The sequence below is a fragment of the Pyrgilauda ruficollis genome, unplaced genomic scaffold (genome assembly GCF_017590135.1).
Source record: "Pyrgilauda ruficollis isolate IOZ18807 unplaced genomic scaffold, ASM1759013v1 scaffold72, whole genome shotgun sequence".
Taxonomy (NCBI): domain Eukaryota; kingdom Metazoa; phylum Chordata; class Aves; order Passeriformes; family Passeridae; genus Pyrgilauda; species Pyrgilauda ruficollis.
This window is the reverse complement of record NW_024529044.1, coordinates 4,189,912-4,204,010: the sequence shown is the minus strand read 5'-3', so window position 1 is coordinate 4,204,010 and position 14,099 is coordinate 4,189,912. Positions and strand designations below refer to the sequence as shown.

At 40.4% G+C, this 14,099-nt stretch overlaps 1 protein-coding gene across 2 annotated transcripts in view; it reads left to right on the top strand.

Moving 5' to 3' along the window:
* The first annotated feature begins 8,685 nt into the window (after nucleotides 1-8,685).
* The window catches only part of ANKFN1 (ankyrin repeat and fibronectin type III domain containing 1), a 64,841-nt gene continuing 59,427 nt past the window's right edge, over nucleotides 8,686-14,099 (top strand). The window contains exons 1-3 of one of the 2 annotated variants that reach the window (XM_041485812.1): nucleotides 8,686-8,789; nucleotides 13,522-13,536; nucleotides 13,657-13,843. In XM_041485812.1, coding sequence (XP_041341746.1) covers nucleotides 13,658-13,843 — 186 coding nt within the window. In that variant the 5' untranslated portion in view covers nucleotides 8,686-8,789; nucleotides 13,522-13,536; nucleotide 13,657. Of the gene's footprint in view, nucleotides 8,790-13,521; nucleotides 13,537-13,656; nucleotides 13,844-14,099 lie in introns of those variants that run through there. The other variant, XM_041485811.1, reaches the window with a different exon arrangement.

Here is a 14,099-nt window from a genome sequence, read left to right as displayed (position 1 = left end):
CAAATCAACCTTCTGGTTTTAATCCAATTTAGATAAAAGACAAAGCCAGACAACAAATTCACCCTGCATACTGATAGTGGCTAGTTTTCAAATTCTTAATAATTATGGCCCCTAATTAAAACCAAACTACACAGTTCTATTAGACAGTACAGGCAAAAGAACAGATCAGGTGCTTCCAAAATGCTGGAGAACAAGATTTTCTGTTAGAGGATTGTATATATTAAATTGTTATTCACCTCATTGCAAATCCATGGCTTTCTTTCCAGCTGAATAGCAACACTGGATGTTGCATGGAATTTTTTTGCAATTGTGCCTGTTTGGAAAAGTGGATAGAGGCCCAGAATGAGTTCTTCCAGAATGGTGTCTGCAAAGATGCAAAATAATTCTCAGTTGCAATCATTCAAAAGACCTGCATTGAGTGAAATGCTGCAAAATATGGCCTAAAGCATATTATTTACCAATTTTTAAAAAGTCACAAAATGGATATCAAAACTGGTGTGATAAATGTGGACATTTTTGTGTTTGTGCTTTGTGTGTGTGTGAGAGGGGCTGTTTTGGGAGGATGGTTGAAGCTGTAACCAAGAAGAGCATCTGAAGTAAAACCCCGAGCATTTATTTCTGTCCCAAGGCTCAGGTGTCACACTGATCACTGCTACTTGAAGGGTAATTCTCTTGCCAGCACTGAATATCTGTGAGATTTCACTTGGGCTCAGTGTCGCCTATAGCTGGGACTGGCTGCATTGCCATGTGAGAATTCAGAGCAGGTTTGTGGGGAGCTCATTACAAGTTTTCTATGACACACATTCACACAGACCATGCCCCTTAAATAAACAATGCAGAGAAAAGGTACTCAGTGAGAGATTTCACATTGTGTGAATTCAGTTAATTTTTCCTTATAGCACCTCATAATTTTCCAGAACAGAGATCATTAATCATCCCAAAGTGTGTAGAAGCTTGGGCAATAGCTGTAAGACCACCAAATGCTGACCCTGAAGGAAATTAATTACTAAAGGTGAAAAGCAAGTGTTTTCTTAAATAAGCCACCTAAGCTGCCTGGTTTTGCAAATATTTATTAACACAATTCAGATGAAATCAGATCAGCACTTCTGGCTGCAGAGAGTGTTGTTTCATTGGACCAGGAGTCCTCGTTTCCAAATCCATATTCAATCTTTTAACACAGCAGCAAATTATATTCCCCATCTGTCTCCTGTGACAGCACTAATGAATGTAATAACTGGATGATGATGTACAAACTCTTTTGAAGTACCTAATTTATAAAATATAGGAAGTAGTTATTTATAATAAGCTGTTGGGGAGTTGGGGTTTTATAGTTTTTAAAGTTTTTAATATTTTCAATTTTCTGCATGTAACTGAAACATAAGTGAGCATGTGATAACCAAACATTCTTGATACAGGAAACTCTTAGGGCAGGGTGAGCCTGATATCTCAAAGGTTTTCCCAGCCAGTGTCTCTGTTCTAGGACTAACAAGTGCTTTACCATGAAGAACAAAGAGTTTGAAGAACAAAGAGTCCTGAGACTGAACCAGCTCTGGCCTTGAGCTGTCCCACCCACGGTGAATCTGGGCACTTGCCAGAGCCCCGTGGTGTGCTCTAAGCACCTCCTGCCCTGAGGTTAACCAGCACTGTTCTTTCTGATTTGAGGGTGAGTGAGAAGGAGTAAAGCACGTCCCAGAGGGTCTATGAACAGCATGGAAGTTCATACAGACTTTTGCCAACACGTCAGGATTTGGCCCATACCACAACCCCTCCTTGAAGAATTGGCCTGATAGTTGTTTTCCAAGGACTTTGCTAAGTCAGAGTTTGAATATAGGAGATAAAGCCCACAGTTTTACAGTCTGAGTCAGATTCTCTTTGACCTGCTGGAAAACAGAGCAAGTCATGCTGCAATGAAACAGCATGAATGAACATTTCAGCCATGAAAAGTAGGAGTTTATTTCAGATTAATTTCTCACCTTTGGAGTTGATTGATGCATTAGTTCAATGTGATGAAGAGAGAGAAATGGGAAGAGGGGCTGTGAACTAAATTAATCCAAAAAGTGTGTGCTCCTTAGGGAGCAATTATCACTTTATATTCTATCTGGTTTGTGTGAGGAGATGGGACTTGTGGCAACATGGCAACACAGCAAGGTCAAGTACTGATGTTTATTGCTCAGTGAGAGGCTGGCATGACTAATTGAGAGGGAACAGGTTCATCAGGTTTAGAGCTTAAGAAAAGTGATGGGAAGATATTTTCATGACTGCTATTCTCACTACTACCGTTTTTAAAAGCCTCCACTACAGTAAAAATATAATTATTTTTGTTAAAGCACGATACAGATCTGCTGTGTTCTAAAGAGACAAGATTTAGTTGCACTTCTTACCTTTTAATTTCATTTTTATTGAAATGTTGCACTTGAGGAAAGAACAATTCCATCTTTTGAATTTTGCCAGTGATTTTGCTGTGCCCCACACCTCTTGTAAAGGATAAACAATCATATGTCCTTGTCTCTCTAAAGTATAAAGAGATTTCAACAAAAACTGTTATGTCCATTTGCATTGCCTCTGCAGTAAACCTTGGATCTTCATGATGTGAAGCTATTATAACTTCTCAGCAAAAAAAAATGAATGTTTAAATGTTCATTTGAACTTATTGCGAAAAAGAATGGCACTGGCAAATCAAGAATTACTTCACAGCAATCTTTTCTATTCTGTTTGGGTTTTTGCATTGCTCCTGTGATGCATTAGTGTTGAATTCCTTAGAGTTATTTTAATTTAAACTCAAATGTAAATGAACAGCGACATCAGACCAAATGACTGCAGTATGAATTCCAGCTTGTGGAAAATTCTCACAGCCAGGCAGGGGTATGCTTCCCTATTGCAAAGATAACCTACAGGGCTGTTCACAAAAGCTGGTCCAGGGAGACAGATCTCCTTGTGGTTCTTCCTCTGAAAATGCAGACAAATAGGCTCTTGGTTTGAATTGTTGTTATCTTGAACAATCTGTCTCCATCAGGATCTGGACAAATTATTCACCCCAGGTAAATGTTACCCTTTGAAAATAGCCCCTCTTTTCCTACTCTTTGTCCTCAGTAGCACAGTTTTCCTGATATGGTACCTTACTCTGGGTCTTTTTGTGGTTTGGTGGGGGATTTTTTGTTGCTGTTGTTTTTGTGTATGTGTTTCTTTTCCAATGTCTGATTTTAATATATTAAAGTCACTAAAAGCCATAAACAGACTTCTGGTTTAATCAGGGCAAACAAGCTGCTGTTTAAGTATCTGCTTAGTGAAATAAACAGTGCTTGGGGTTCACAGAAGAGCAGGACATTGTTCTTCTGTTATCAAAGTTCTTTCTTTGTTCAGTATGAAAAATAATGGCACTTGTGTAGTACTTTATAATAGATGCTCTCATACAAGTATTGAAGAAAAGTGAATCAATCTTCAGAAACAGACCTTATATTAATAAGTATACTGCTAATTACTACAATCATACAAAAGCTGCAGTGACACCTATCTATATATTTGTATGTTCTTTTTGGTCTTTTTAAGGACTGTGTCACAAGCCTAAAGATGCATTCAGCTTAAAAAAAGAAGGTGCTTCTCTGGGATAGTGTGTGCCTGCCTCGGTTCAGCTTTATTCCATGCTCAACTTTGCTAAATTTTGTTTTTTTCTTCATTCTTTCCTAATCTAGAAATTGCCAGCTATGAAAAGCTTGTTAATTTCTGTTTGTAAAATGTTCTGGTGTAACTTGAATTAAATGTAGTGCAGCTGGGAGCAGTCATGGCTAAACAATACATGGCATAAATTATCTCTGTGTGGAGTGTCTGACTAGATAACATAATCAACAGGAGGCTGACAAAACATCACAGCTGCCTATTGTTGCTGACAACTTCATTATTTCCGTGATGTTCAGATGGGTAATTTGTTTCTGAGGACCAGCAATATCTTCAGACACATCCAATGGCCTCGTGTACTTTTATAGGCTTCCTGAAGCTGCATGTGTTTGCACAGATTTAGAGAGTTTTCCTAATCTGGGGAACAACTGCAAGAACCATCAGCAAAGAGCTCTGCTCTGCATTGGTTTTGCAATAGAGCAGCATTCCCATATATCAGAGTTGCTGCACACCTCCTGTTAGGTAACAGCAGCTGCCCTTTGATTCCTTGGTTCAAACAGGAAGGGCTTTGAGGCTCTGGTGGACTTCTTATACTATTTTATTTCTGTTTACTTATCTTACACTCCAAAAGATCCCAAATGACTCAGTAGTTTTGTAGCTCTGACAGTCCAGGCCTGATTCTATTCCGCTGCAGCCAGGAATTATTATTCTCAGGAATTTTCCAAGTAAAAAGACTATCATGGGTAAACAAGCCACTGTGACTGTATGAAAAACATGCCATCTTTAAAGAATTCTGACCAAACAGTTCTGAATTTCTGCTAGCTCACTTAAAACCATATTCTGAAGTACAAGCAGCAAGTCCACAGCTGCCACAAAGCTGAGAATTCCTCCCATCTGCATCCTTCCTCTGGGAATGTGCAAGCCCCAGGCAGGGGTGCATCTGCCAAGAGCCTGGATGTGCCGGGCTCCAGGCTGGGCTGACGGGACCGTGGCTGGGAGCTGTGGCTGCAGAGGAAACCTGCGGGAGCCAGGGCTGCCAAGCCCAGTTCCACTTGGTCACTGACATCACGTTGCCTCAAATATTTCAGAATACTTGGGAAAATTATTTCTAAGCTTAGTCCAAACACAATTATTTTTTCTTCACTCACAATTTCAGAATTTTTCAAGTTTGATCATGTCTGTGACTGATCAACGGGGAAATATTTGTCTTTTTCATAAGCACACTGAATACTTCTGTGTGTTTGTGGATAATAGGTTATTTGCTGTGGATTTGGATCAAGAACACTGGCTAAAGTAACTAGTGAAACAGTAAGACTCCAGTCAATGTCCTTGAAGAAACACAAGAAACCAGGGAACAGGACAGAGAATAAACAAATTGGCAAAGGGGTATGTGTGAAAGATGATAGGTAAACAAGAGCCAGAGAGGCAGGAATTGCCAAAACCAGAGTTGGAATTTAACTACAGTACGTTATATGTATAAAAATGTGCAAGAAAGAATGAGTGTGGGGACAAAGGAACATACACTTTCATGTGTTTGGGGGTTTGGTTTGGTTCTTATTTTACCTTTCTCACTGAATAGTTTTGACTGTATGAAAAAAACTACCCCATTGTCTTGTTTCAGGGGGAAGAGTCACTTTAACTGCCTTTCAAGTAAAGGGTTTCTAAAACGAGAGCGCACACAGGCGTCAGAGTTAGCCATGTTGTCATGTTACCTTGGGTGGAGATCCCAATCCCAGGTATCCAATCTGCCTGGCTCCATTGCTGCATCAGTGGATGGAGATCTGGTATTATTTGTTCCTTTTGTGGGACTGTGAACAGTCTAAAGTGCAGCTTTGTCTGTTATGATGGCAACAGCTTTGGCATTGTTGCGAGTGAAGTCAGGCCCCACGTCAGTTTCTTCACTCCGAACTTCCCACCCGGTTTCTAGTGGGAAAACCCAAATGTTTTTCACAAGCACGGGCAGGCGATGCAGAACAGGGAACATCCCCCAGGGGTGTGGATGGAGGGGAGCTGCCCGCCGGACATCGCGTCCTGGGACGGGCGCTCCCGGCGCGGCCGCTGCGGGCCCGCGCAGCCTTTGGAGAGCTGGGGGGACGCTGCCACCTATCGATGGATGCAGGCGCGAAACCCCGACCTTACAGCGAGCTCCCCATCCAGAAACGTCCCCATGGCTGGGAGGAACGAGCAGAATTTGCTACATGGAGTTAATGGCCAACACAACGCTAAAAACACCTGTAAAGCTGAGAACACACAGGCTGAAGGTTTGGGGGACTGTGTCACTGAATCAGCCAACTTGGGGGGCCTCTTTAAACAAAGTGTAGTACTGAATGTACATCTTCCCAAAAACACGCAGCTTTAGCAGCAGTAAGAGCAAGAGCAGCTGGTGGGATCAGCTGCCCTTGTGTGCTGCAGGCAGGGAGCTTTCAGACTCACCAGTCACGGAAGGAAAACCTGTGGCAGCAGGTTAAGGGAGCAGGGTCAGTACAGCCAGCAGAACGCTCCGTGCGGCTATGGAGACTGGAATGCAAGGGCAGTAAGAACTGGATGACTTCTCTGTCCTCTGATGGAAGCATCAAAGGCTGAGGATGGGCAGGTTTCTGCAGGAGATCAGGCTAAAGGATCTTCTTCCACGTGTTTCATCAGAAACCCAGGGTCTGCTACTTCTGAAGGTCTTTTAGTCTTCTTCATTTCCAGAACTGGATGCAGGAGCCTCTCGCAGTTACTTACAAACATTGAATAGTAATTTTTAATAATTTCATTTTTATCATTTTATAAATGTATTATTACTTTCTTTACCTTACTGAGCATTGTTTTGTGTCTTCTGGATTTTGAACAGGCTAATTAAGAATTTATATTCGTAGGTCAAGAAGATTATAAATATATTTTCTTGAGACAAAAAAGCTAATTGTATTTCACAAGAACTAGGCTTGGGCAAGAAAACATTTTAACTTTTCCTACTCTACTAAGTACTGTTTGGGTAGAAAAAGGACTAAGCATTTAAAAAAATCAAAATGGCAATTGTAAAAGGGCTGCTTTCTACAAAGCTGAAGGGAGAAAGCAGAAGATAGAAATATTGAACCACAATGAGAAGGTGCTAGAAATGTTTAAGAATAGACTGATTTCTGGAAATTCACTCTACGTTTTCCCCTTAAAACAGCTGGAAATTGAGAATTCCTTTACAAGTGAGTTGCATAGGTGAAGTCTATACAGGCAAAAAAAAAAAACAAAATAAAAAAAACAAAACTTAACTGGGGACTTTGACTTAGAAGAATCATCCATATTTAGCACAGCACTGAAAATGGAGTTCCTAGGCTTACATTTATTTTTAACTGATTTAGACATTTCAGATTTTCAGCATGTTTTTTTCCAGATAGTATCTCAGTGTTAGAGAGGTATTTGGTGGTTTTTGAAAGATTTCCAATTCCCTCCTGTTGGCAAGGAGCAGTGACCTCAGTCAGCTCTCTTACTAATGATCCTTGGAAGGAGCAGAACAAAAGAGGGAATCTTGTAAACAGAGGGCCTGTGATTTTCAAGGTACAGGAGAAGGAATGCTGTGCATAGAATATTGTAATAGCACTTCACAATTCTCTGCTGCAGCAAAGCATGTAACTATTTGCATTTGATATTCTCATTATGCCCTATAACTATATGCATTTGATATTCTCATTATTTGCATTTGATATTCTCATATGCCCACACGTCTGTGTGCATGTTTACACACACATGTACAGGCAGGCACGTGTGTTGATAGAAAACACCCAAAGAATGGTTTGATCCATATCCAGATTGGTTTAAAAAATAGATTAGCTTCAAGTTCCATGGCATACAAACATCAGACCCAGGACTACATTTTAGCTTCAGCTACTTGGGCAAAAGAATGCCCTTGGGTATGAGGCACAGCACCCTTAGCTGAGGTTTGAAGTGTGGGAGAATCAGGCTGATCAACAGTTTTTGGGAGGTTTCCAACATTTTCCAAAAATCATGTCTGAATAAAACCAGGGAAGAAAATTCAGCAGATTGTAAGAGTAGCTCTGGTATCTCTTTAAAAATATCCAAAATACTTTTTCTGTAGATATTAATGGTCACTGGCTAGGACCCAGGAATTGGCATGTTTTGGTTCTTTTCTATTATCCAATGTTGCACTGGAGTGTTCTGATTGCATGAATTTAACCCAGTGGACCGTCTAGAAGGATAACAATTTTCTAGGTTGTTGTTTATCTTTGATTACCACCTCCATTGTTTTTAGAATTCTGTATATGGGTATTTTAAATATTCCACATTTGACTCTGTAACATTTTTTGTGGGTTTCTGTGGGTTCCAGCAATTGCATTTTTTGCCCTATAGTAAAAAAAAAAGAGATTTTGAAATATCACTATTCTCCTATTTTGGAATCTCCTAATGCAGACATTACAGGATCTGCTTTAGCATCCGTAGAGTGTGCTTTTGTTATCCATTTAATAATCTTTTTGAGGCGTAACCTGTTCAGGCTGGGAGCTTTCCAATGATGTTGCAGATGTCCCACAGCTATGGCTATGCCTGCTGCTTTTGTTGCTATGATTGCAGTCGGCTGTAGTGGTAGCTTGCTTGGAGAAAGAAGAAACAATACATCACATGCAACAAGCACTACTGCACTGTGATTTTTACCCCTTCCTCTCGCTGTTTTTTAGCATAAAACCAACTGCTTGAGGATGGTTGCATCAATGTCTTTTTGCTCATACTGCATGGCAAATTAATTACAATCGCAGTTTTGTTTACTCTGTAAGAAATTATTTTTTTTTACTTGGACGCTGTGCTGCTGATCAGTTTTAAAGGCTACAAGCTAAAAGCACACGGAAGTCATGGCATCTCTCACATGGAGACTTCACATATTAGTCACTCCTACAGCTGCACAGGTAACTGGGACAGAGTTAAGGCAGCAAACATTCTACCTGTGATACAATACTACTTGCTTTAAATACTGTTCTGCTCTGAGGTTTTAGCAGCAATCTTGGACTTCAGTAATTACTAGTAATAGGCTTTTTCATATCTGATCATTCATGCAGTGTAAGGAAGAGATTTACTCATTCTGCCCAGAGGCTGAGCCAGCAGAGACAGCAGAGCTAATGTGATTCATTGAAGGAAGAGTGGGGACAATTACCAGCAACTTGTTCACGTTTTGCCTTGGATAGCCCAAGCTGGTAAGTCTTTAATTTAATTTAACTCTTTAATACACATATTCCTAATTATTAGTTTCAAGTATGATTGATTCATAAACATACATTGCTGAGTGGTTTCTCAGCTGTTGTATTTTCCTAAAATCCTAAGAGAATGCTTTTACAGCTGTGCTGTGCCCTACCAGTGCACCTGTCTATAGAGTATAGCATATATGTGCCACAAACAACAGAGAGTGATCTATAATTTAGGCATTTCTTTTTCTTTCTCTGCAACATGTTTTTGAGGGACATGAATATTAGGTCAGTATTTGACAATTAAAAAGGAAAAAAAATCACAAATCTTTTGTAAAGATAACTATTTTATATTCATTTGTATTTGAATTTGGTTTTTAAAGGACCTTGGTGATGGGGAATAAAATGGTTCAGTGCTTAAGTGCAAGTAGAAATTCAATCAGAAAGATGAAGCTGCAGGATGTGCAGAATGAAATATGAAATATGACCAGGGAGACCTTGGTTCCTGGTTTGGTTCCTAGCTGTAGCACAGTGACTGTCACACAGACTGGTTTGATGGGTATTTCCAGGGCAGGGCAGTAACTGTTTCCCCAGAGATCTGCTGCAAGACTTTTGTGCTTTTTAGTTCTTGGAAATGAAAACTGCTGTTAATTATGTCTGGTTATAAGGGGAGCTACTGTTGTTATTTTTTCTAGTCCTGCCTTTCCCAGTAAAACCTGGTGCTGTGCTGCCTGTTGCAGTGCTCACCTTGCTGTGGGGGTGCAAATTAGATCACCCAGGGCTACTCCAAACCATATGGAGAGGTCCTTATGTCATCCTGACCCGTGTCAGCTTTGTGCAGAGGCTTCCACTGATGAAAATCTCAAATGGGGCTGTTCTGCATATCTTCTTTTTCTAAATGATTAATCTTCCAGGTGCTGCAAAAATTTTAGTTCTGACAATGACACATCCTCAGGCTAAGTGCATTTCAGCTTTATTTGTTGTTTCAATCAGGACAAGGCACATTTCAGGTCTTCACCTGATTGCTGAGGCAAGGATATGGTTGTAAAAGAAATAAAATTAATAACTTTTTTAAGGAGCCTAAAAATGCTTTCATGAACTAGTTTATTTCTGTAAAAAAATAACAGCATCCAAAAAACCTTGTTCTTTCCATCACAGAATCATGTGGATTGAGCTGTCTCTTTTCTTTATTTCTTACTATGCTTTTCACCCACAATTTTGCCCCATCTCATTCCCATTGCTCTACTGTGAGTCATTTCTACAGCCTAATAAGATCCTACTTCCAGAAAGTTTTACAGAATATTCTACTTGCCTTTTTTTTTCATTTCATACCTTGTATGTGACTAGGAAGGATGCTAAGTGTGATAATCTGCAGTGGCATTTTGCACTTTACTGTTTCAGTACACTGGTGAAAAATGCAGCTCGTTCACATCATGTCATTCCAGCTATTGCTTTATTGTTCCACAGTTATTCCCTGCACTTGTTGGGATATTGGTGGTGAGTATACAGGAATCACATCTATGTTTCAAGTCATTTGTGATTCACCAATTCTGTGTGGATAGCAAAGTTGCCATCTGTTTCATTGTTAAATAGCTGCAATTTCAAGAGTGTTTGCTTAGCTTCTCTGTAGATTCAACTGCTCTTGACTTCACAGAAACATTGATGGGATTAGAAAAGATTCTGTTCTCTTCTCCCATCAGTGTCAGACTATGGACCTGCTCTGGCTTTTTACTGACAAAGCTTCCAGGTGTGGCAGGGGCACGCCGTGGTTACTGTCCTGGATGTTGTTGTTTAGGTGGTTACTAACACACTTTGGACCTGCTCTGGCTTTTTACTGACAAAGCTTCCAGGTGTGGCAGTGGTTACTGTCTTGGATGCTGTTGTTTTGGTGGTTACTAACACACTTTTCTTCTGAATGGATAAATCCTGGTTCATTGGCCAGATCAAGGTGGGAAGGACTCCAGCTACCCCAAGGAACAGTAATATCTGGAATCAAATTATGTTTAGTCACAATCCATAAGAACAGTAAGCTGTGCCATGGGAAATAGGCTTGGTAGTTAACTGCTCTGAAACTTTTCTGGGTTGGTGACACAGATTAGCACCCCAGTGATGCCTAAATTTGCTTTGGTTCAAAGCCTACACCAGCATTCTAGAATGCTGTAATAGAGGCTCCAGTTTCTTTTTACAGTGTACACACTGGAACAGAGAAAACAGCCCTGCCAACTGTCTGAGTTTCGAATGTATATTGGGAGAGGTGTCACTGGAGCACCCCTCCCAAAGACTGATTTCCTGGAAAACTGACAGGTGCTTCTCCTTTACTTGCTCAGGTTAGTATTTTTTCATAAAAGAAAATGCTGCTGTCAAGTTGTTCTCTGTAGAAATTTGAGATTCTGGAAACAACTTCTCCATTCTCAAGAAAAGCTTGAACTTATTTGAGATTCTGGAAACAACTTCTCCATTCTCAAGAAAAGAGAACTTGAACTCGATGACTTCCAAGAGATTCTGTGAAAAACATCTGGGCAACTGAGTTTAAGAAGATGGAGACAAATACACTTCCTGCATTAGTGAAGGCTGTAGATGAGATAGGGCTTTTTTGGAGTCTGGCTGGCAAAATTCCTTTTTTTTTGTAATTATTTAAATCCTTGAGAGTATTAAAGTAAGCAAGCAGGTAGTTTGGTCTAGTGAGACAGGGGGAGAACTTTGTCAGCCTGGAGAACACTGACAGAGGCATAATTAATACCAGGCTTTCTTGTTTTGTTTAACTAATACCATGATAGGTAGGAGAAGTCCTACTAAGTAGATGTTCCTAATTTTTTTAATGTATACTTCCTAAATATCTACACAACCCCTCAGTAAATTCCCATATTGGCTTCATGAACCTTGTAACCTCTCTTGTGCCACTCAGATGTGCTCAGCCTGTTGCTTTTCAAATAAAAACCCATAATCCCAAAGCAGACAGTGCAGAGGGCTGACCTGCCTTTGAATTAAGAATTGGTTTGGTGAACTCTTCATTGTCCTCATCTTGAGGGTGGTTAGGTTTGTGTGGCAAATGCAAACTCTTCTTTCTATCCTGTGTTTACTACCAACTGTGTGTTAGCATTTGTGTGTGGTATTTGGTATTCAAAACTTGTAGTCTAGGAATCAGATTATTTTGGGAAATTGAAACTTCCTTTACAAAAATGCCTATGGCACTCCCTGGCCTATTTTTATTCACTATTTGGGTCTGTGTTTTGACCCATACTTTATTGATGAAAAGAAGAAGTTCTTGAAAACAGTGGTAAAGGGAGAAATTTATGTGGGACAATCTGTAGCACTATGTACTAACAGAATTGAAAGTGTTATTCTAAGTAACTGAGAATTAAATTATTATTAAACTTGGTAACTTCGTGAGTTTCTTTAAAATTCTAATAACATAGAAAAGTGGGAGGTGGTTAATCAGTTTACTCCACAAACTCAGTGAAAACCAGTCAAAAATCCTTGCAGTATTGCTGTCTCCTGAGTCCCAGAGAGCTTCTGGTCATTTCCACACTTGCACATTTATTTCAGGAGTGCAGCTCACATAATTCCCTTTTGATTGCACCCACTGTTGTTCTAATGTAACGAAGTCTTTTCATCCCATGTGACAATTGTGTTGACTCTCTTTCTTCAGAGACTTGGTCTCTCTTCAGTACCCCAGGAGCATGGAGAATATGTGAAATTAATTGTAATGAGATACTTTTATGCTCAGGGTGTCTGCTCACCACAGTGTACTGTAAGAAAGTAAGATGTAGAAAGTTTAGGAAACCTGGGTGATGTCTTTAATCTTAAGGACAAATACCTGCCAAAACCAGCCTCCACAGCAGGATGACTGTTTAGTAAAGAATGCTTTTACTGGAAATAGTCCTTAAAGTCTGCCATCCAATTTGCTCAGAAGAAGGCTGAAACCATTAGAACAAAAAAGAATTTCTATCATAGTACCAAAAAAAATATTAAAGATGATTTCCAGAAAAGATGCTCTGAAAAGGTAGCCAGGTTTGCTATTACAACTGTGAAATCTCCTAGAGAGGCATTCTGCCTTATATATGTGTACACACTTGTCAGGGGAAAAGGAATATGCAAAGAAATGGTGCATTTTTGTCACTTTTTCACTTAGAAATCCATAGGGATAGTTTCCTTTGCCTGCAGTTGGGTCAAATCTGATTCTAGTTTCCCTTCAGAAAGGCAAAATTATTTCCACATAACGTACTTCCAGAGTTAAATATTAATTCAATTTTTTGTCATACAGAAAAATGAATGTAATGATAGAGCATAGAAAGTATTGTTTAATTATGAGATAATATGTAAATCCAATTAGGTGAGGCAGTCAGAGAGGTGGCAGTCAGAGAGGTAGCAGTCCCTCTTGGAAGGGTTTGTACTCTAAATGGACAGGGCAAACACAGAGCAGGATAAAGCAATACAACAAATAGACACAACCAGTGCCTGCCCATTCCATGAGGAAAAAGCCACTCATTAGAAACTGTCCATAGCAACATTTTCTTTTGGGTGTCATTTTTTTCTGACACCTGTATTACCAGAACTCACTCTGCAAAAGCATTGTTTCCCTCATTAATTGAAACTCCTCATCCTTATACGAATTGGCAAATTATTCTGAGGTGGTCTGTTTTATTTTTCTGTTTTTAATTCTCTGTCTCCATAGATATTCATGGGTCTAATTCCAAAAAGAGCAGTTTGCCACTGAAAAAGCCCCAGTTGTGCCGCTGTGCAGGAGCTGCGTGTGAAAGTGATTTTAGACACAGCAGCCTCGCACTGTGTTTCGGTGACACACTTCTGATCCATGGTGTCGGTGCGGCAAAACCTCACTAAACGGCTGCTCTTTTCCTTTTAGAAAACCCCGGCTGAGAATGACCCAGCAAATGCACAACCTGAGCCTCCTGCAGAGCAAAAAGCACAGCATGCCCTCATCGCCCAGCGCTGCCAAGCGCCTGTACCGGAACCTGTCGGAGAAGCTGAAGGGCAGCCACACGTCCTTTGACGAGGCCTACTTCAGGTCCCGCTGCGACCGCCTCAGCCTCCGCAAGGCCTCCATGGTAACGCCCGGCCCGCCACTGCCTCTCCGCTGTCCCCTCAGTGTCCTTCATCAGCCGGCCTTTCATCTGTACCACCCTCATCATCTCTCTTTGTTCCGTGTGTTCTTCCCAGCCTTGCCGTTAATGACCCTTTGTCAAAACAGAGTTTGACCTTCTTGAAGGGTAAAGACAGGCTACCCGCTCAAGTGGTGGTGCTTTATTTTAGGAGTAAGGTTGTAACTTGGCACTTACATGACAAAACGTGAATTAAATCTAT